Here is a 23,048-nt window from a genome sequence, read left to right on the forward strand (position 1 = left end):
ATTAACTTATTAAATTTACCTACATTACTGTAATTATAATAATGCTTTTTTTACATTTTTAGTCGCTAATTTTAGCCGTATAGAAGCTTTATATTTCAATTACATTTGATATTGGTCCGTCAGCGAAGAACAGAAAAGTAATTTAAGTTTTCTTCATCTGAAATTTATAGTTATATTTATAATCAAAATAATCAAGGTTGAAGTTTTAATTTTTTTTTTTGGATGTTTTGTGAATATTGTCCTTTTAGAATTGGGAACAACATCCGACAATTTTATCAGGTATTACAGAAACTCTGAGATGTATCTTCTTTGTACACTTAAAATGGAGTACTTTATACTTTTGAGGAAAAATCTCTTGAGCTGGAATGATTTGTACATTAATTGGTTAGTTGATATACAAACAAAATGTCAGTAAAGTAACATTGTTTTTATATTATTAGGAAATCTGCTGAATTCTCACTGGAGTGACGGTGTGCATATTGGCAAAGTTTTATTCATATTGAAAAGACATCATCTTTTGTGTTGGTGTGAACTTCAGGCCTTTCCAGCTGGATAGTTTTATCATTATGATTTAGCAGCAGAAGAGACCAAAGTCCTGGACTCTTTTCAGTTCAGTCCTACAGGTCACGAGAAGCCAAACTGCATTAAGTCTTAAACACATTCACACAAACTAAGAGAGGCAATCTCCCGCAGGGCCTGTCATGAGGTGGATACTGACGCATACGATGCTCCCAGCGGGGTCTGATATTTTACTGGCCTGTGATATCTCATGGAGAAAGAAAAGGCTGGATTATAAAGAAAAGGTTAATTCAGCAGTGTCTGAAAATACTCTCATTCACCTGTCCATCATCTTGAGTCGGAGGATTTTAAAGATTAGTCAGCCTCAACTTCAGCTCAAGTTTTTGAAGGACATAGAGGTTATTGAAGAATATGTTCGCAGAGATAAACCATTCTGAAAGGAGCACTGCATTGTTTACTTATTCTAATGCATTCTTTGTATTCTAGACATCCAAATGGGCCACTCAAAACCCACACTGGCACCCGGCGGGCTAGACCCCGCTCTGTTTTTAATGTTAGGTTATTTAATGGCAATTTGGAGTCGTTTATCAAGGTACTGATTATCAGTCTGCCCGCTTGACATCGCTCCTCCTCCTTTCTATTTTCTGTCTTGCTCTGGCTTTCTGGCCATTTTGGTGGGTTCCCCCAAAGCATCTTAGCTTTGATCTATCTTTAACCAACAAAAAGACAACAACATATTTGTGCTAAGATGGATTCTGGAAACCTTCCTCATGAGTCAGTGAGCTCTCGCAGTCGGCATCTGAGATGTAGGGGTGGCACTGATAGATTTGGAAGGCTGCAGGAGGAGAGGAATGGCAGTTGGAGGGATAAATGTTTTTCTCCGTCAGCTCCCCTGACTCACTGCTGACCTGGCATCACTGAGCTGCTCTGGCAGAGATATTCTCTCCTCCTCTGCCAGAGCGAGAGCAGAGGCCAGTGAAAGCAGCAGAATAAATGGCAGTCAGGGGAGCGGATGCCAGACTGATAAGGCGTGCTGCCTCCTCCTCCTCCAGTCTCTTCACTGCCTCTCACTGGTGGCCGCGTCCAGCCCTACCTGGTCCTGTCCAGTTCTCCCTGTTTTCTTTTGGGTTTGATGCCAGCACAGAGTGGAATGAGGGTGCGCTCTTAGTAAAGGCTTTGGTGGGCAGCTGCTGTGGTCCTAATCTGGGTCTTGCTTTTTTCTCTCTCTCTCTCTCTCTCTCTCTCTCTCTCTCTCCCTCTCTCTCCCTCTGTCATCTCTGGCTCTTGCGTCCTTTCTCTGTAGCCGTGGACGACGGAACTCACACGCTCGACATCAGGTAGACACCTTGAAGCATCTTGGGGGGGCCCATGCTGCTTGCCTGCGCTCATTTCCTTTATCTGTCCTGCCTTAACAACATTTTCACCCCATGTTGTGTTTTGTCGTTACCTCATAATCTCATAAATCTGATAAATGATGTGAGTGAACTCAGACAGACTGAATTGAAGAAAATCTGGTCAATCAAGATTCCTTAAAGATTTTGTGGAAAATTGTATATTTAGTTTGAATTGTGTTTGGAAATTCTCAGCATGAACCACTTCCAATATTAAAATTGAGTTTCTCTGGTATTAAGCAGTCAACCCCCAGTCTCACATTTCCAGAGAGATAGAATTACATAATCGTGCTGCAGCCAGACCTGTGCCTCAACCCTCACAGCTCCACACCAACGATAGATAGTCGATTTTGGCATGGTCGCTGCGTTTGGACCCATGCGTATACCCCTGAGGGCTGTAAACAGATCCACTGTATCATTAAAGGCATGTACTGAGTCACTGTCCAGCACTGAGCCACAGGAGCAGCTGGCGCCGAGGCAGAACAAGAGCACAGTGCACGTCTAAGTGCGTGAGAGGAATGTGTTTTCTCTGAAGGAGACGGTGCTGCTCCCTCTCATCTCCCCTCACCTCATCTCATTCTGCACCAAACTCCATATCGAGTGTGTGGCTCTTTAGATAAGCTCTCGTTAATTTAAACACAGGGTGCACTTGATTGCTAGCATAACAAGACAAAGTATATTTAGCAGCACTGGAGGCCAATTGAAATGTGTTGGACAGCATTTATGTGCACGCTTGCTGTTGTAGCTTGTCAGTGATTTTTTTCTATACTTAGTGATATTTCATAATCATTACAGTAAACTGGGCATGAGCAGCCAGTGAAGTCAACTCAGTCTGTCTTAGTCAGCTCTCACAAAATAACCTTCACCTTGTATGTAATCCTCTAAACTTCACTTACACTGTTTGCATGTTTTTATACATCTAACATCACATTGACTACTTGCTGTTAGACCCGACCGATGCATTTGCATATATTCAGCACACACTGGATTATGACAGATATAAATGGCCTTACTGTGTATGTTTGCAGATATGCAAAAAAAAAATTTTATAGCAGTAAACTGCAATAATAAAATTCTTATGTATATGTGTCTTTTTCAGCAGTTTTGTTTGATGCTTTTGTTTATTTATAGTCATTGAATGTATTTAATTACAATTACATTTACTGTTATGTATTTAATGTTAAAAGATAAAAAGAAAGAAAAAATTAATCAAATCTATTATATCATTTTTTTTTTTAACATTCTCAGTTATTGATATTCACTGTATGTCATTGTCATGAATCCAGAATGGGTCGGGCTCTAGCTCTTGTGCTTGTAACAAAAGGGCAAACTGTACATGATCTGACATTTGGGTGTTTTTGTTTACTCTGCCTTCAAAGGACTCTGGACAAGCTATCCCCCGTGTGGTCGAAAGCTGTATTCGCTACATAAATTTGTATGGTGAGTTGGTTGTTATGGTATAGTGTACAGACATTTTGTCACTTCAGTTAAGTGATCATGAAATTGTGATGTACTGTATATATATTTGATGTGATGAATTCCTCCTATAAACCAACCAACCTGCTTCATTTTTGGGTCCATTTAACTTTGGTGAAAAGTGACACTTGAGTGATTTCCAGGCGTTGATTGTTTGGGGCGTGTCCTTTTTTCTTTTTCTTTTTTTCATGATGGGGTTTAAGTTTGTTCCACTTCAGTCAGTCGCAGTCATGGGAAAATGCAGATTCCATCCTGTTTACAGCGGTGCAGCCTTTTCCACCCTGCTTTGCAGACATAATGTACCGTGAGACAGACGGATAGCTCAAGCCTGGCACAAATGATGAGTTAGAATATTGGTTTTAAACCAGATCAGAAATGTCATTCTGAAAGAAAGTAAACTCTAAGCATTGAACATGTGACAGTAGTGAGCTCTAGTGAGCGTTTGCAGGGCCGTGCGCTGCATCTCATCGAGCAGCCAGCTGCAGACGTGCAGAGAGAAATCTAAAAGGAGGAACAGCAGACTAATTATGTTCCTCCTGACCCTTGACCTCTCCCCTTAGTAAGTCCTAATCCCAGCTGAGAGACACTTTAGTAAAGCTTGATTGCGGTCTCCCTGACTCATTAATTATCCTTAATTAGAAAAGTGAAGGGGCTTAAAGAACAGGATGTGCCTTTTAGGTCCAAATGAAGAAGCTTTTCCTCATCTTCCTTCTCTCCATCGTCTTTACCCTCTTTGTTTGTCTGTCTCTGTGCAGGCCTCCAACATCAAGGAATATTCCGTGTATCTGGATCCCAGCTGGAAGTCAATGACATCAAGAATTCGTTTGAGAGAGGTACAAGATAAATGTATAATTATAATTATGTTATGTTGAACCATATTGAGTCAGTAAAGTTGTTGTAGTTGTTAATTAGGTGTATTTCACATTGAGTCATGTTTGTTTTAAATTGTTAATGATGTCCATCATGACCTGTCTGTGCCTTAGGAAACGACCCTCTGACAGACGATGAGAACAATCATGACATCAACTCAGTGGCTGGAGTTCTCAAACTTTACTTCCGTGGTCTGGAGAACCCTCTTTTCCCGAAAGAGAGGTTCAATGATCTGCTCTCCTGCATCAGTAAGAACACACACCTTTTTTTGCTCTTCTTTGTTTTCTTTGTTTGTCTTGATTATGACATAATAATAAAGTGTTTCTGTTAAAATCTTTAGCTTAAATCATTCAATGAATTTTTCTTCAGTGTTATATCTGTTCCTCTCACTCACATGGAATGTGGATCCTCACTGTCAAAATAAAACTCATAGCTTGCTTCACTTGTAAAAGTACATTTCCCAAAACTTTGTCTGATGTTTTTTTTTTTAAACAAAATTTAAAAATAATCATCCATCAAAATTAAGCTCCTCACACAGCTCTTTCATCAGCAGAATGGCTCCGGCTTCTTGTTTTGACACTCTGTGTGAACACTGCTCCGTGGTATTACTCTGTGGTATTTGGTTGAGTGCTGAGGGGATATTATCTGTCATAAGTGGCACAAAGCTGGTCATGCTTACAGGATGGTGGTGGAATGTTAAATGTCCACAGAACTGAGCAGCGTTTGAGTCCAGAGCTGAATCCACACTGAAGTCCTCACAAGAATAGTCACATTGTCATGTTACTGGGTCAGTTCACAGATCAGTCAGCTCTTTGTGTGGCTTTTTAAGACATGACATGGGGGTGCTTTTTAGCTCCGTTAAAGAACAATGGAACATGCACAGAAAAGAACGAGAGTCACATGGACACAACGTGTGTGCTGTAATGCCTTCTGCGGCTTTGAGCGTGTTTGTGTGTGTTTTTCTGTTCATGCACACTTTTGTGTGCTTGTGAGTGTGTGAAGTGTGTCTGTGTTTGTTTCCTGGGTGTACTTTTACACATTTATGCAGGATGAGTGATGGGGATTCCCTGTTTACATTCCCCAGTTTAACATGCCAATGATTGCAGTGCGGGCTGAATGCCCAGCAGGCTCCATATTAAATACCCTCTGCTTATTCCATATGGAGCAGCTCTGACCAGCTCCAAGATCACTTTTCCCTTTAACCACTCTCAGTTGACTGTGTTTTTAATCATCACAGCAGTGTTCTGCAGCTCCTGATCGCTTTTACCTCGAAATTTTCAGCAGGGATGTTTTGCACAGGTGTACTTACACGTGTGTTTGTAGATGATGTATATGTTTTCATTGGAGTAAGTCTTGCTACTGAAGTCCTGAGGAGCTTCCAGAATCCTGGTTAGGTATTCATGAAAAATGAAATACATCACAAGTATCCCAGAAGCTCAAATCCCAGATGGCACAGAGTGGCTGGAGGGTGACAAGACTATTTTTAGCAGCCAGCACAGCCCCAGCTCAGCTAAATAAAAAAGGCTGCCTCAAGTGCCAGAGCAGAACAAATGCGATAGTAGTGAAAGACATCAAGGTTGGCATCCTCAAGCATTTTTGATTAAAAAAAAAAAAAAAAAAATATGAGAAAGAGGTAGAATGTTTTGCCTCTGTATAAAGTTATGACCTGATCCTGTGATGAAGTTTGTTGCGAAGAACTTACTCTCTTGTAGACAATCAGTTCTGAGTTCTGCAAGGCAGGAAAAACAAGTGGAAAAACTGAAAAAGAAAAGAGATTTGGACAAAACAAAGCAGGAAAAACGATGTGTCGTCCTTGTTGTCAGATGCTAACAGAGAATGCTGACTTCCTTCTCCTCTTTCTCTTCCTCTGTGGTGTCAGCAGAAGAACACAGGCTGAAGTGAAGGCCACTGCCACAGAGTTAATACATTTCCTGTGGCCTCCTCCACACAAACTGCTCAAACAGAGACACACACACACACTTATCACTGCTCTTTGCTGGTCCCCCAGAGACACAGTAATTCTGATAAGTAATTGGCTAAGCTTCAATATGCTCTTGTATTCATATCATGGGACTCGGTGTGGTGATAATCAATATGTGGACACCATCAGATAAATACGTTTTTTTTCATATACAGCTGTGCAGGGTAGTGCATTTGATCTGAGAGGTGAATGGGTGAATGGACAAACATGGACTCTGGACCCCTTACTTAATTCATTTAACAATATTTACTTGTATCACAGCATTTTCCTTTTTAACATCATGCTCTTTGTCATTTTTTGCTGCTCTAGGAATAGAGAACCTGTATGACAGAGCACTGTACATCCGTAAGATCCTCCTCACCATTCCCAGATCAGTCCTCATCGTCATGCGCTACCTCTTCGCCTTCCTCAACCAGTAAGTTTATAGACGCTAACCAGTAAATCCTTCCTTTATTCTATTTTACAAGGTTTGATCCTGCTTAACTAAACGTCAACCTAGGTTATGAGCACCCATTACTGTCAGTCGTGATTTGATCTGAAATACTGTCTCCAGTGCTATGTCCTTTTCTCATTCAGGCTCTTTGTACCCATCTCTCTTTCCTTGCTTCCCACCTCCCTCCCCCTTCCCACTTCAGTTTGTCCCAGTACAGCGACGAGAACATGATGGACCCATACAACCTGGCCATATGCTTTGGCCCCACGCTCATGCCCACACCAGACAGCCAGGACCAGGTCTCCTGCCAGGCCCACGTCAACGAGATCATCAAGACCATCATCATCCACCATGAGACTATCTTCCCTGATGCCAAAGAACTGGACGGGCCCATATATGAGAAGTGCATGGCCGGAGGAGACTATTGGTGAGGAATGAGAAAATACATAAAATTCTTTTTTTCAGGTTGTGCTTCAGTTACCTTCTCAGAAGAGGTTACACAACTGACAGTGAACAGTGTAGCTATTGGGCCACCCATATCTGAGGGTCAATTTGTAGGTTATCCAGGATTAAAAGCAAATAAAGAAAAGCTGATGAGGTTACTTCTTGCAGCTGCACTGCTTTCCTAAATGACATGTATGTTGGAGAGTCGGATAAACGTTGGTCGTTTTCTCATTCTGGTTTTTTTTTTTTTTTTTTTTTTTTTTTGCTGTGAATGGAACAAAGGCACGCAGCCAGACCTCCTTCATTAGGCACTCACTCAGCATGCAGGTATGCGTGCGCTCTCAACGCTACAGCTGTGTCGGTAGTATGTCATTGGAGTTGATATGAGTAATTACACACGCCAATTAGGTGTCTGTGGTTAAGGAACATGACAAGGTAGAGCATGTTTCAGGGCTGACTTTACATGGTGGACTGCTTTCTATGTGAGACAGGTTGAAACAATCACTTTAATTACCACCATCATCACAGCAGGAGGAAAAAGAAATAGGTCACCTGGCAGGGAGAGGATGATTAGGTGAATTGCAGCATGCACTGGAGTCAGACAGTTCAAACCTGAGGCTCTTTGCCAGCTCCACATCTGTAAGCACGGCTTATCACTTGTTTCTCCCTCTCTTTATCTGTCCCTGCTTGTCCCTTTCTTTGCCCTCACATCACTGCATACTGACAAAGATTTATCCCAGGCTAGAGCTAATCACCTGTCTGAGCACGGCTGTATCCCCCGAGGGAGGCTCATGGAGCCCTGGGGAGATTTGTTGTCTTGGCTGCCTCCCTTTCTTGCAGAAGAGGAGGTAGCTAGTGACATGTTAGCATGGGAGGAGACACTCAGTTCCTGGCAGGGGTAATCTGTGGAGATGTGTGTGTGTGTGCGTGCGTGTGTGTGTGTTTTTGGCATTACTGCCAGCTCTCTCAGCACGATGCCAGAAGAAGACCATTTAGTAAAAGAGGCCCAAACCACAGATAGAGGATCTAAGCGTCTCACAGAATACTGATAATGACCCTTGTCTGAACTTCCTCTAGGTTATATTCATTGTAAAGACCTCCCTTCCTTGTCGTCTTCTCTGGAATGAGATTTGAGAAACCTTGTTTTCATCAACTGAATTAGTGTGTCTTCTGACGAGTCTTTTTTAGGAAATAAAAGAAAAAGAAATGAAACTGCTCAACAGGAAAAAATAAAGTGCTTTCGCCTGTTTTGATACTGTCCCTTAACCCCTGACCCTTCACCCTTGTTGTGGATGTGACCCTGATGGTTTTCATGGCGTCTCAACAGCGAGAGCCCCTACAGTGAGCATGGAGCCCTGGAGGAGGTAGACAACGAGGGAGGGACGGAGACACACACCAGTGAGGACGGTGAGTGCCTTTACAAACATGCATGCATACATAATCACACAAATACCTATATTTATGTGTGTGAATATGCCACATTTACACACATGTAAATAACATACACACACACACACATCTTAAGTAAAATGCTGTACTGTCCCGTCTATATACTTTGTCCAGGCTCAAGCTTTCCCTCGTGTCCCTGGCGTTGTGAGGGTTAACCCCAGCTCTCTGCAGCTAATCCTGCCTTTCAGCCTGTTAAATGCAGTAACCTTGAAGGGCCAGGGAACTGGGCTCTCGGTGATGGACAGCCATTCATATTCTAATGCTGCTTTTTCCTTGGGGCTTTGGGACATCTCCACGTCCCTATTTACAAATTTCCATGGTGGTCTGCACCCACTGGACCCCTTGGGAGAGAGAGATTTACAACCTTGGGTTAAAATCTTCAATTCCCTTGATTTTTGTTTTTTCTTTTTCATTTCCTTGTGAAAAATCTGTTATAGTAATTTGTAAAAGAATAGCAACTGTATGGAGTGTGTCAGGTTTTAATAGCTTTTCAAAAATTATACGGTCTGTGTTTTCTCAGTGTTTAACTACATTTCCATGTGTCCAAGAGAAATATGAAGAAATTAAAAAAAAACACCAGGCTCATGTAGACAGTGGAGGAAATGATAGACGTCTCTCTGACCTGGGTGGGATACGCTCAAGTTGTGTGATCATACATGTGGTCCTTTGTTTAAATGAAATGGATACCAGTCGGTGTGGTCCAAATCAAATAATGACTGAGTTAGCTGAAACCAATATATCAGACAGGATCAGGCGTCGCTGTTTAACTTCCAGCGAAAAGCAGAAAAAACACGATAAAAGTTCAGCTCATTAAAAAGTGATAAATGTCCCTGACAGAGAGCTGTCCAGATGTAGACAATGTGAGCAAAAAAGAATCAACCTATAGCTGATCCAAGTCTTCATATCTTACCTTGGTAACAGACTTCCCCAAACCTGTTTCCATGGTGACAACAACTGCCCCAATCCTGTCTCCTTTTCACACCCAGAGACAATTTTTAGGGGCTCCCAGTCATCATTCGTCATCTGTCTCCATAGATACAGTGTGGAAATATGTTTGATCTCCTCTCATTACATCAGCTGTTAATCACTCTCCTTCCAAATTGAAGTCATCATCTAAATGTCCTCTGTAACTAAAGAGGACATCTGATTAGACGGGGAAAGTTCTGCATGTGAGGATTCCCACTGTAAAACACAGATGTCAGCCATCAACTCTTTGAGTAATTAACGGAAGATTATGTTTTCCAGAAATCCCTTGCTACCATGATTTAGTTCCAAAAGCTTTTTTGAGCGGACTGGGAGGATGTCCGCACTGGCTGAGTCCCTCCCTGTGGAGTCTTGTCAAGTTATTGTCATCAGTTATTTTTAAATCCCCATGACCTCATTTGGATTTCAGACACAAAAGCAAACCTCTTTTCCTGTTTAAGTTAGCAGCACTCACTTTTGCAGTCTAAAGTGGGGATATTTTTTTTTCACTATCCCCTCTTTCTTCTCAGTGCATTTGCCCTCTTTGCCCTCAAAGTAAGCAGCAGACAGAGAGAGAGAGAGAGAGAGGGAGGGGGAGAGAGAGAGAGAGGAGTAAAAAATCATTCCACATGTTGGTCTAAGTAGCTGCCCGGAAATCTCATCGTCTCAACAGCATGGCCCCCCGCAGTGTGTCACAGCTCATTTGCTCTGATAGGTGATCTGGACTGGCCAGATTTACACACACAGCACACACAGAAAGTAAAGCTACGATTGTTGCTTTAATCAGGTGTTAGAGGGAAAAAATGAAGAGGGGGACATATGTGTGGATGCCTGATTATCAAAGTGTAAATGACATCGTGTTAGATGTTTTATAAAGCCTGTGCCCAGTTTGTGGCCTCTCATGTATTACCATTACATCTGAGTCACAGAGCTAACCATCCAATTTTCTAACTATCCAGTTTTCTGAAAATATACAGTATATAGCCTTGTTAAAAAAAAAGTTTGAATATTGCTTACTCAGAAAACTATTTTTAAACTTTCAATTCCAAGTTTCACTTCAGCTTCCCAATCCAAACACGGTGAAGGTGACTCAAAATGAAAAATGCTATTATCAGTTGTCATATTTTCATAGAAAATATTATGTTAATATTTTTTTTTGAGGAGCAAAGATTGTGTCATTTTCTTAGGAATTATCTTCAGCACACAGTATGTTTTTTATCCATATGGTTAGAGGAGTCTTCTTGCTTCCTTGACATACCTTCAGAATAAGGATGAGTGTTATTACACGACCTTCTGCTATATTTTTCAGAAAATCAGATGCTAAGCTCTGTGACTTGAATGTAATAATACCCGAGAGGCACTAGCTGTGGATACACTGTAACATTACCCCTCCTACCGTGTATCTTATGTCAGTTATCCATATAATTTTGTCTTCACACCTGATTAAAGCAAAAATAATAATACTAAATGAGAGGCACAAACTTGGATTATATAGAGCCCAACGTATTTCTTCTCAGGGCTGAGGCACATGACAGTCTCATGGCTGTCGTGCAGGGAGATAAACTGTCTGTTTTCAGAGTGGCACTTCTCGCACACCATCAATACATTGATGTTCTATCTGCTGGTAAATTCACTGCAAGGTCAGAGGTCAACTAACTGGCACATTGATTATATATCTCTTTGCAGGAGTACAGCAGGATGTCCTTGTTGTCAAGTGCCCCAGTAGGCATACTGTATATATTGGCTTGCACATGTTAAAGGGCAGTCTGTTTACTGTACAGGGAGGGTATAAAAATTCATGTCTAACCCACTTTAATCTCTTCAAGCCCAGCATGGAGACTCCTGCAAGCACCCACGATTAATATTTGTCTTCAGAGAAAAATGCAGATAGAATAGAAAAAAGGAAGAAAAAAAATTATACCCTCTGCTGATGTATTGATCCTAACCATATTTCATAACAGGCTTATTCTCCCCTATTCCTATGTATGAATGTGGATGTAGAGCAACATCCACAGCGACTCCGCTCCAGTAGCGTGTGTAAGACATCTGACAGTTCGTATCTCTTACACCACAGGCCTCCAGCTCTCACATTTCTTTAACTGTATTCACAATGTGAGAGTGTGTGCACACACTTGTGTGTGTGTGTGTGTGTGTGTGTGTGTAACCTCGAGTGGTTGAGTCTGAAGCGATTTTCAGTTATAATTGCACAACATGACAGAGGGGATCCTTTACCGCAGTGAGATCTGAGTTTATAACCCGCTGCTTTCAGCCACAGCCATGTCACTGCAGTGCTGTGTGTGTGTGTCTGTGTGTGCGCGCGCCTTCGGCAGAGATGTTTGACAAACATTTATAGTCCTAAAGGAGGATGGATGGAGAGGTTGAAGTGAGAGAAAGAGATGGAGAAAATAAAGAGATGAAGAGAAACCCCTTTGACTGATAAGGGTGCCGTCAACTTTATTAACAGCCTTGTCCTCTGCAGTGCAGCCCAATTAATTCAGACAGTAAATTCCTGCTTGTCACATTTCATTGGAGCCACGTTACATCCACCCTGTCAATCCAGACAAGCCAATGATGCAAGGAAGCTGTCGAGTTAAAAGGTTGAAAAAAAATAAAATAAAAATAGATGAGGTTGAAAAGGACACTGAGAGAAATGAAGAAACCTCCGCACTGCTCAGAATCACAGCTGTATTTCCCCTCTCACATGGCCCACCTGCTCATTTGGGAATTACTTTCAAGCTCCTCTGAAGGATATATCATGATGGCTTTTCACGACCGATACAAGCTTCAGCCATTTACTCTTAGCTACCATTGTTGATATAGAAAGGCTGTGTTAGGGTGAGGCTACGTCTGTCCAGGGACCCCCTATCTGACTTAAAGTGAGATGGGAGGAGGGCAGGAGTGAGGGAGGAATAAAGAAGCTATTTTTAGACCTGTGTTGCTGTAGTGCATGCATATTGGCTCTGAGACTTGTACCTTTTTGAATAGGAGATTCGACTGTAGCTGTTGAAACGGCAGATGTTTTCTTCGACATAAAACTAATTGACATCAATTTTTTTTTTTTAAATAGTGGACTTGGAGAGAGTAAATCAGTACAAATGAATTGAACTGCTCAGTCTACCACTAATTAGTATTGTTTGTAATAACTTCTGGTCTCTCCCATTTTTATTTCCCATGTCACTAATCCAGGGCTGTTTGTACAGGTATTGACTAGTTATCAACTCAATCTAAGGATCCATACAGCTACTGACATGCCCCTGAGTCATATAGATCTCCTCTCACCAGCTTCTATAAATATCCTGCTAAAGCTCCTCTGGGCTTGTTGTGGCCCTGGCCTGGTGTTGTAGAGCTGGGTTACTATTGACTACAACTGAAATAACTAACTGGCTTAGCACACTTTGAACTCCATGTGCACAAAAGTGTGCATCCACGTGTATAAACATGCCAATATTAGACTGTCCCGCCTCAGAGCCAGCATGTGCTTAAGTGCATGTATTGTATTATCTATCGAGATTGAGGTTTTTTTATTTATAATGCTGCACCACTTGTATCAATCATTAAAATGTCTGCACATAAAATTATAGCTGCCTCTTCATGATGTCTTTGCCTTGTCTGACACACCTGACCTGTTCAATGCTCTTCCCATTGACAGAGGGCGAGCCCATTGAAGCCATTGCCAAGTTTGACTATGTCGGACGCTCTTCCCGAGAGTTGTCCTTCAAGAAGGGCGCCTCCCTGTTGCTGTATCAACGAGCATCTGAAGACTGGTGGGAGGGACGGCACAATGGCATTGACGGCCTGGTGCCACACCAGTATATCGTGGTCCAAGACATGTGAGTGTTTTCTTATGTATATACTGTATGTCTATGAAAATATATCTGATATTACAATTGAAAAGAAAACTATATTGACAAGTTACACATATGTATTGTAAACAGCTCAGTCTTAATTATATATAAGATGTGTTTTCTCTTATTTTAAATGCAAGCAAAAAAAAAAAACGGGATCATACACAGAGCTTGTATGCACAGTGAATACTCCGGTCAGATCACCTCCAATGACCTAACCTCTTACTCTGGGCTGTTGCAAAGGAATAGTTAAACATTTTTGAAATGTGTTTATTCACTTTCTTGCTGAAGGTTGATGCCACTCTCTGTATGCTAAATATTAAGGTACAATTAACAGCTGGTTAGCTTAGCTTGGCTCTTTTCAAAGATAACAAAATCCACCTACCATCACCTCTAAAGTTCACAAGTTAACATGCTATTTCTTGTTTGTTTAATCAAGACAATGTGTAAAAACAACAACTGGGAGTTGTGTGCCAGGCAGGGAGCAGTTGCCAGGCAACCAGGGAAGGTTCCCTGCATATTTCCCCCAAAATGTTGAACTATTCCTTTAAGGTTTAGCAGATACATTTTTGGAAAAAAAAATCAGTAGAAATCATACTGTTGTGATAATGCTGTAGCTCTAAAGCAAAAAAAAAAAAAAATCATACAGGTGGTGCACTGAGGAAATCGTACTTTCTTCTCTCTTACATAATAATTTTTCCTCAGGCAGCTAAACTACTGCCAGCTCCACTCAGAACATTAGAGTTGTGGTTTAAAGAATAATCCTCTAGGTCTCCCTCATGATATCCTTGTGAGATAAACAACTAACTTGTCCGTGTTGACTTTGCTGTATAAGAGGCCACCAGGCATCAGTTCACTGTAGGGTCATGCTTCGAGGACCTTGGGCCTTGTTTGCCCTGCCCACCACTGTCGTCCCCGCTCAGCTGTGGTGCGTTCTCCGTCTCCACTGTCCTTAACCAGCCCTTCTTTCACCGTTTCTGACGCTCAGCAGTAACAGGCATACACTCTGCCATGGAGACTGTTGGTGCCTAATGGACTGGATGGCCAGTGTCAGTGTCTCGTTAGGACACGAACAAAATTACTCCAATCACTTAGTAGCTGGCCGACAAAATGGCCATTTTGAATGCCTTCCCCTCCTCCTTCCCCTTTTGTTGTCCTGTCAGTGTGCCTCTATCAATAATTCACCAGGAGGGGCACTGCTGATGGGGTGTCTTCTTAGTTAATGAAAGAGCAGTGGAATTTACAGCTGCACAGTTTGTCCACGACTGTAGTAACATCCTGCTCTCTACTTAAACAGAGCAGGCTGAGGAGTGTAAGAGCACACAGGGTTGTGATCTTCACATGTCCCATAAAAGAGCTCAGAATAAAGCATGCAGAGAGACGTCTGAGAGACCACTTCAACACAGGATGTCTCCCCTGAAGACTTGACTTTCGGGGTGTTTGAACTATCTGTAAATTTTGTTTACTGCCGCCTCTGCTTTGGAGAAGCTCTGTCTGTGTGCATTCATGTGGATAGATAATTGTGTCCACTGTGTTTTATATCGGCTAATGCACGTGATCAGAGGCAGCAGTGCAGCTCAGTAGCTCTGCCACCTGACAGACACCAACTGTACCCAGTATCCAGTCGCACACCTTGCTGAAACCCATATAGCTGGCTTGTCGGTGGGTGTGTGTGTGTGTGTCTGTGTCACCACCACAGTGCATCACCAGAATACTGAGAGGCCCAGGAATATGAATCATCTGACTCTCTGGACCTTGGGGGAGAGGGGGAGACATGCTGACACGCAGGAAACTGATATGAAACCCTGTCATCGAAGAATGGCGCAAATATAAAAGATCGACTGATTTGCTGATTTTTCCTTTTTTTTTTTGAGTCGGTTTTTCTGTCACTTCCTCTTGCTCTTTCTATGTCTCAAAGTCACTCTGTCTCTATGTCCCAGAGATGACAACTTCTCAGACACTCTGAGTCAGAAGGCTGACAGCGAGGCCAGCAGCGGCCACGCTGGAGAGGATAAATGCTCAGGAAAAGACATCAGCTCGCCCACTGACACCAGGATCTCTGAGGCCTACATCACCAGGTTGGTTTTCAAACTGCTTTATAAGTGCAGTATACTGGACTGCAATATTGAAGCCTCTCTTTACCAGTTCTTGCAATGGGCATAACTTATTTCTTTACAGTTCACAAAAGTCTGAATATTTGCTTTATAAAACACCTGGTTTCTTCCTAGGAGAAATCCTCTGGTATTGACGAGTTTTATGTCTCTGTCTGTCTGGAAAGGGAAGATTAGCATTAGTGATGCACACTATTGCTAAACAGATAAAAAGCACTGTGTCAAGTAAAGTTGAACTTAATGACATGAATATCCAAAGGTAAATATGTCACAATACGTGACAAGAAATTGCCAAGATTTCACCAAACTTCATAAAGGGTCTTGTAGTATTTCTAGAATAGCTGTTTTCATTATAAAAATCTGTATTTAGGGGTTTTTTTTTATACTACACTCACACACTACAAAACCCATTAAGCCACATTTTTCTGAGATTAACAAGCTTCCCACTGTGTTAATTAATGTCAGTCCTCCTCACACTGAAGTCACCCATGTACCGTATGACCAGAACACATCTTAAACTTCACATTGGCTTTATCTAATGAGAGTGAGTCAATCCAAAACACCCAACAGTCTAGCCGCATGTCTGCAACTTCAGTGTTGCAGCATCCAAGACGCATAATGAGCTTCAGGTGTGAATACAGCTACACACTCAGATACTTGAAGAATGGACAAACTTTTTACAGAGAGACTCATAGATACATGCAAATGATATGTTGCCGAAAATACGTCAGTGCAAACTCACAAAGAGTGCAGTTTGCCTGTTATATGAACAGCCTCCTGAAGGAAGCAGGGAAAGAGTTGTACACTATACACCCGATCCTTAACATATGCCGCCTCCTCCTGTCACTCTGTATCCTCAGCCCACCTCTCTCAGCCTAATTGCCAGAGGAGGAATAAACTTCTCCCACTTTATTTTATTCCTGGTGACCAGACAGTTCTCAGTGTAAAGTATGAAGTATTAAATGTCCATTTCACATTAGTGCTTAGTCATCAGCTAATCATACTGGAAAACACACATAGATGGAGAAATGGCACACACACACACGGAGAGGACACACACATATCCGATCACACCTCAGTCTTTTTGGCAGCGTCTGCTGGTTGCGTGCCAGTATTTTGTCTCCTGCTCCTCTTCAGTGCTGCATTTCTGCCGGTGGAGTAAGCGACCTTGAAACGTCTGTTACTGGCTCTTGCCAAACGCATGAACAAACGCTATTTTATTCAGAGCCATACTCACTCCGCTCTACTTCACTGTTGAAATGTTGATGATTCATACTAGAGGCAATATTTACACCACTGCAGGTATTTGTATGCGGATGAAGAACATATCTGAATGAATCATCTTTTTCCTCAAAGGCCTTAATGAACCTCCTCTAAAATCCCAAAGCCAGCATCTACAACACTCCCTACCTGTCACCAGCTCCCAGGTGATCCCTCTCTCTTCTTCGCCTGTCCACCCCACCCCCCCACCCTCACTCACTTTTCTGCTCTTCCATTCAGACAATCCTCACAAGTGTTGAATCATTTATATTGTGAGCTTTATTTAGATTCTTTCCTCTCCTCGTGTTTTCAATCAACAACACCCTCACCAGACGGACCTCTAGTAGAGTTTGGCACCACAATCGTAGCAAGCCTGTAAACAAGCCACTTATATTAGACTCTCTTTTAGTGACAACAAATATTACAGTTGGTCTGCTTTCTGTTTTGATGAAGAGGAACTCATGGAATGTCTTGTGATTTACATTATTATTAGCTGAGGCCATAATAAACAAAAGGTGAGCTGTCAGTGTGGTGACAGCTTGCAGAGTAAGTTGCGGTGCCTGTTGTTGTACACTCTGTCCCAGAGGGCGACTGGTGTTATGAATGTAGACTGCGCCCTCTGCAGGCTCTTAGTGGTTCCTGCACTTGTTTACTATTCTAGATTTCTCACTGCAGTCAGAGAAAAATATATTTTTTCTCTCACCAGGCACTGAGCCTGCACCATTCCACCACTGAGTCTTTATTTTTCAATGACCAAACTATCACTAGTAGCCATTAGTGCTGTCAAGACGTTTTTCATGCTCATTAGCTCATATTTTTTACATATAGAACATTTTTTTCATATTCATATCTGTAGTTTTTTGCAGTGTGTGAGCAGGTTTGAGTTTCAGAGTGTTACATAAGCACACTGACTTACTAACTAATGTAGATGAGTAGTTTCCTGTGATGAAATGATGGGTTCGGGGAGATACCTCAGCACAGCAGTGTTGCGGGAAAATCTGCAATTACATTCTGTAAGAGTCTTTCATATCCGTACTCATTATTGCTTTTTATTTAGCACAGTGATGATGCTGCCTGTAAATCTTAATGATAATGGCTGAGACAGCGTTCATTAGGCAGACGTAAACTCCCAAATGAGGTCGTTTTCTTCGGAGAAGTGATTAAAGGATGAGTAATTCACTGCTTGTTCATCATCACAAAGAACCAATAATGCAGACGGAAGACTAATTAGAATAATTAGGTGACATGTATCACCTTTCAGGTGTTATTAATATTTTAAGTTTTTGCCACTCTGGATAATGGAAAGGGGGTCTTTTTTCTTTTTCTTTTTTTTTTCCTTACAAATTTCATCTAAATGTCTGAGATGTAACGTAATAAATATCCTGCAACTATATTATTAAATTGTCTAGATTCAATTATATTTCTTTGCCAGCAGTCATGCTCAGATATCTTCTTCAGTCATGCTGCTGCTAGACCCAAAGTGATGATAGTGATGATAACTGCTTTGATTAAACATTACAGCTCTGACTAGAACTCATAAATATGCAGAGCAGAGCCTATTGGAGCCATAATGAGGAGGATGTGCTGCTCTATTGGCCTTTTATGGAGCAATAGAACTGCTTCCAGGGAGTAGGTGTTAGTGTGGAGCAACATTATGTAAAACTCGGCAAGCATGAGTCTATGTGAATATGCACGAGTGTGTGTCTGATCCGACGTGTACATGCATGCTCAGCTCTGTTGCACTGTGTTTTAGAAATTTTGTGTTAAATTAGGTTTGTGTGGTGCTGTGCTGGTCCAGGTTCAGCCAGAGGACAGCTATTCTGCTGAAGCAGCTGTAGCTTCTCCCAGGGAGCCTGTTTTGGTCCTCTGACGAACCACAGGCCTCCCTCCTCTGGCTGACGGCCAGGTCCACTCTACCTGCTCGCCAAAATAGTTTATGGGAGCCACTGACATCAGGGTTCCTCTCACAAAACTGACAATGCAACAAACTGATAATGCAACATGCCTACATATTGTCGTATTCCCAATTTGCAGGATTTTTATGTCTGAAGGATTACAGTGTTTTTTCAAATGAAGAACTTAAATATATCCAATATATTGAATCAACGGCTTACATTGGTGAATACATAGCAGTTAATCCCAAAAACCACGCCATTTTTCTTAGTAGGTAAAAATTTTGTTACGATAGTGTTAACTAAAAAATAGAAAAAAGCCAAGTGCAATGGTTGGGTGCGAGGTAGGTGATTTTCTGTTGTTAGGAAAGCTGTGATTCCATGAATAAATATTTCTGTTCAATGTCTCCTGCTATCCCAGTAGGCACAAGAAAAGATCAGACCCACCATCTCGACGGCCCCCTGCCCGCCCCAGTGATGTCCACTGCATGGTGCATACCTCCCAGCAGGGTCATGGCGGACATGGCGGCACCCCAGAGATGGGCTCCCCTGTTCTAGGCCACTTCAGCCCCCGGGATATGCTGCGGAGTCGCAACCACATGCCCATGGACAGCCCTGAACGACGGCGTCGAACTGGCCACGGCAGTCTGACTAACATCAGCCGCCACGAGTCACTGAAGAAGATGGAGAGCCCCCCAATCCGCCGCTCCACCTCCTCGGGCCAGTACACGGGCTTTACTGACGCCCACCACCACCACCACCACCACCACCACCATGGTGGCAAGCCCCTGGATCCGGAGAGCATCGCACAGGTCAGCGCGGGACGAGCGGCGACCCGACCGCAGCTCCCTCCACCATCAAAGCCCTGCCCCGCCCTGTAAAAACATAGTCAGTCCCTGTCTTCTGCTTCCTCTGGCTGCAACTGTGTCTGTGTGCTAATTACACGCAAAAGGCTGGCTTCACAGGCAGACAGCAAGGAGCATAGCCTGACAGTGGGACTCGTCACCATAAATTTACTGTAGTCTTGATTGTGAGCATACAGATTTTGTAAGAAAATGGAAAGCTGAAAAAAAATATATGTCACGTTTCTGAATAGTAGATCCATAAATGCTGCATGTATAGAGCCTCAGTTTGAAAGCAGAGGTCACAGAGCACTCTAAACTGTGCTGGGCTGTCTGTCTGCCTACTGGGAGCATGCTCAGATGAACATGTCCTGTCATTTTTGCATCTCCTTTGCTATCCAAAATCATTAGCATGCAGAGGGAGAGGTACCAGTGCGAATACTCTAACTCTCTGCATGTATAGTGCATGCTTGGTCTTGACAAACTGTCACTGTGGTCCTTTGTTAACATAGTTTGTTATGTTTTTCCTACGTACCTAACTCTACCGTCTCCACCCTTTCATGTCCTCTCATTTCATCGTTTTTTTTCCCTCTCTTCATTTCTCCCTCCTTCCTCCTATCTTCTAATTTTCTCTCATTTTTAACCCCAATCTTCCATTTTCATAACGATCTCTCTCACCTATGTCATCATCATCCTTCCATATCCTCTCTCCTCTCTCACACACACTCTCTTTGTCTCCTGCAGGACATAGAAGAAACCATGAACACTGCTCTGAATGAGCTGCGTGAGCTGGAGCGGCAGAGCTCAGCCAAGCACGCCCCTGACGTGGTGCTGGACACCCTGGAGCAGCGGCAGACCTCCGGCAGCAGTGGTGGAGGTCCCACGCCGGCCAGCTCCAGCGAGTCCCTCAGCCCCATCCACGGCGTCATGCTGAGGTCCACTGTCAACACTGAGCCGCCCATCCGCCGAAGCACCAGCTCCTCCAGCGACACTATGAGCACCTTCAAGCCTGTGGTAGCACCCCGCATGGGGGTGCAGCTCAAACCCCCTGCCTTGAGGCCCAAACCCATGGTTCTGCCCAAGTCAAGCCAGGCTTCACAGCCTCCAGCTACATCTCCTCAGGATGCTCTGGACAAGTCCTGCACCATGTAACCTCTGGAACAGGAACCAGAGATGTATAACAAAAACTCTCAATCCAGGGGGCTGCAAAATGCTAACATTGTCTAGACTTCACAGATGTACTGCAAATAATATCTAAGAGTGTGTAACATACATTGACCTGGACAGGAAAAGACATTGTGGTGTTTTGAAGCTGAAAACTAGATCCTAAAGGGGACTCTGGCTGGATTAGAGAGACGGGTGTTGGAGTTGCAATGTAGACAGATTTGTCAGTCAGACAAATCTTGTGTCGATAACGTGCACAGTTGTGTTAATAAGCTTAGGTTAATATTATAAAACATACGTCTTTTTTTTAATTAAATATTGAAACAACAAATCACAAAGGCTTCCCTCGAGGTTTTAGAAAATGTTTGCTAGTTAGTTTAGTTTACAGACAGTCCTGAACTGTATAACTTTGAACAAAACATGGTGCATGTAGCTCCTCCGTTTACCACTGAACCTGAAACAGAGCTTGATGAGAAGGACCTCGGAGGGCCCCTGAGGGTGGTGTGAACTGCTTCAAAGGCCTTACTGACTTTGAGATGTAACTGATTTCAAATGTTAAATATTAAAAAGGTGCTGTGACTACCTGGACAGAGGTTGGACTGATAAAACGCTTGGAGAGCCCTTAATAACAAATGGTACTCTGTTGATAAATTAGTACTGATTAACTAGTGTGTAAACTGCAACTTTCTTTGGCAAGGCATACCATTGTCAGTTGTGTCTCAGAAATGTACAAAGATCACCTCTGTGCTGGATTTGCTCAAAATTATTTGAACAATTTCCACATTGCCTGGAACGAGATATGGATTATTGGATATTGGATAAAACCACTACTTCATTATAAACTGAACATTTCGATGCATTCTTGAATTCCTGCATCAATTACTCACGATGAAGGGATAAAATATGCCTAATAAGTTATGCCTTTACATCTGTATAACCCATGGGGAGCAGTGTGAAAAGTTCTGATGACAAATCATCTCCTACCTACAGTATATACAACACATAGGGTATTATACAGTGTGAAACACATGCCATAGCTTCTTTTATGCCTTGCTTGGCTTTATCTACCCAAAGACATGGCTGTATAAGTGTAAAGCATGGATGTTGACCCTCCATATAAGATGTAGGCATTCTTCATATTGACTGATGTGTATAGACTCAAGGCAGCGCCCTGTGGGAGTGCTGCCAGTAGCCATGGACCTAATGACTGTTAGTGTAAAAGCCTCCTAATGTGTTCACCCTGCTTCCTTTGCTTTTCTTTGTCAAAGTTTCTGGAAACAGCAGCTTGCTTCCGAGTCCCTCTAGTCTGTTTTATGTTCAGCTAAGAATGCCAATTACGTGTTTTCGTATTGCTCTCTGACTGACACTGAGGCTTTCTCTGTGGACTTGCTGCATTAGTGGAAGACAACACTTCAAATGTCTGACGTGCAACACTGAAACTGCACATGTGGAACAGGACGAAATCTCACACAATCAGCGACGAACAGCTCATTTGTCAGTCAGCTCATATGTTTCCGAGTCAAGTAATAATTTCAAAATGCAATAGCCCCTTAAAACAGTATGTGCCAGTTAGTTCCAAATGTGTGACTGCGCCCCTGTATGTGTTTATTTTTTAAGTATTTGTAGAAATAACAGAATTGGGTGCATGTCCTGGGAATGTTTGGCTAGCATAATAACACTTAGAAGAGATTTGGTTTGCAATGAGTTAGCAATGCTCTCTAGCAGCAGGTTTACACTATCTTTGAATTGACAGATATTGTGTGTAATAATCAAAAGTTAATTGATTTCTGAATTACTAACTTTCATCATTTTTATAATCTTTGTTGTTATTGTTGTTGTGTTTCTGGGTAGAAGACGATGCAGAGATGCAGGTGTTGCAGCCACAGTATGAAGCCAGTTGTATAAAATGCTTTTGTCACTATGTAACATCATCAACAATAGGACGGTAGTCATGCCATCTGTAGGCTTTAAGCTACTCTGTGGTGTTACGTACATCTGTAGTATGTACTTGTGAAAGTGCCTTTGAAAATGTTTTAGAGGAACTTCAGACATTCTGTCCTGTTGCATTTTCATGTCAGATGCTGTGTTTTTGAAGAAATGCAGTGCAGGAAGAAGACACATGAATAAGTAATGATGCCATTTTCCAAACAGTTATATGACAGAATTAATAATAAATAAACAGCTTACCCATTGTGACATTGCACTTTTATGTATATAACTGTATATATGGCATGTAACATCATAACATTTAGAGTTCTTTGAGGGCTTATACCTCCAAGGATTTCTTTCTAATAAAGAAAATAGTTTGTCGAGCCTCAGGTGGATTTTTTCACCCGATTTTATATTAACTTCAGCTTCACTTGATGAGTCTCTCCACACTTAACATTCTAAATATATGAACATCAGAA

At 42.2% G+C, this 23,048-nt stretch overlaps 1 protein-coding gene across 4 annotated transcripts in view; it reads left to right on the plus strand.

Moving 5' to 3' along the window:
• The window catches only part of srgap1a (SLIT-ROBO Rho GTPase activating protein 1a), a 79,319-nt gene extending 56,367 nt beyond the window's left edge, over window positions 1–22,952 (plus strand). Inside the window, exons 12-22 of one of the 4 annotated variants that reach the window (XM_056387762.1) lie at window positions 1,006–1,111; window positions 3,290–3,350; window positions 4,142–4,219; window positions 4,370–4,504; window positions 6,547–6,652; window positions 6,873–7,097; window positions 8,442–8,521; window positions 13,176–13,356; window positions 15,312–15,449; window positions 19,056–19,522; window positions 20,221–20,353. In XM_056387762.1, coding sequence (XP_056243737.1) covers window positions 1,006–1,111; window positions 3,290–3,350; window positions 4,142–4,219; window positions 4,370–4,504; window positions 6,547–6,652; window positions 6,873–7,097; window positions 8,442–8,521; window positions 13,176–13,356; window positions 15,312–15,449; window positions 19,056–19,515 — 1,570 coding nt within the window. In that variant the 3' untranslated portion in view covers window positions 19,516–19,522; window positions 20,221–20,353. Of the gene's footprint in view, window positions 1–1,005; window positions 1,112–1,822; window positions 1,857–3,289; window positions 3,351–4,141; window positions 4,220–4,369; window positions 4,505–6,546; window positions 6,653–6,872; window positions 7,098–8,441; window positions 8,522–13,175; window positions 13,357–15,311; window positions 15,450–19,055; window positions 19,523–20,220 lie in introns of all 4 variants that reach the window. The other 3 variants (XM_056387761.1, XM_056387759.1, XM_056387760.1) reach the window with 3 other exon arrangements.
• The last annotated feature ends 96 nt before the right edge of the window (window positions 22,953–23,048 follow it).

Source organism: Seriola aureovittata, chromosome 10 (genome assembly GCF_021018895.1).
Source record: "Seriola aureovittata isolate HTS-2021-v1 ecotype China chromosome 10, ASM2101889v1, whole genome shotgun sequence".
NCBI lineage: Eukaryota > Metazoa > Chordata > Actinopteri > Carangiformes > Carangidae > Seriola > Seriola aureovittata.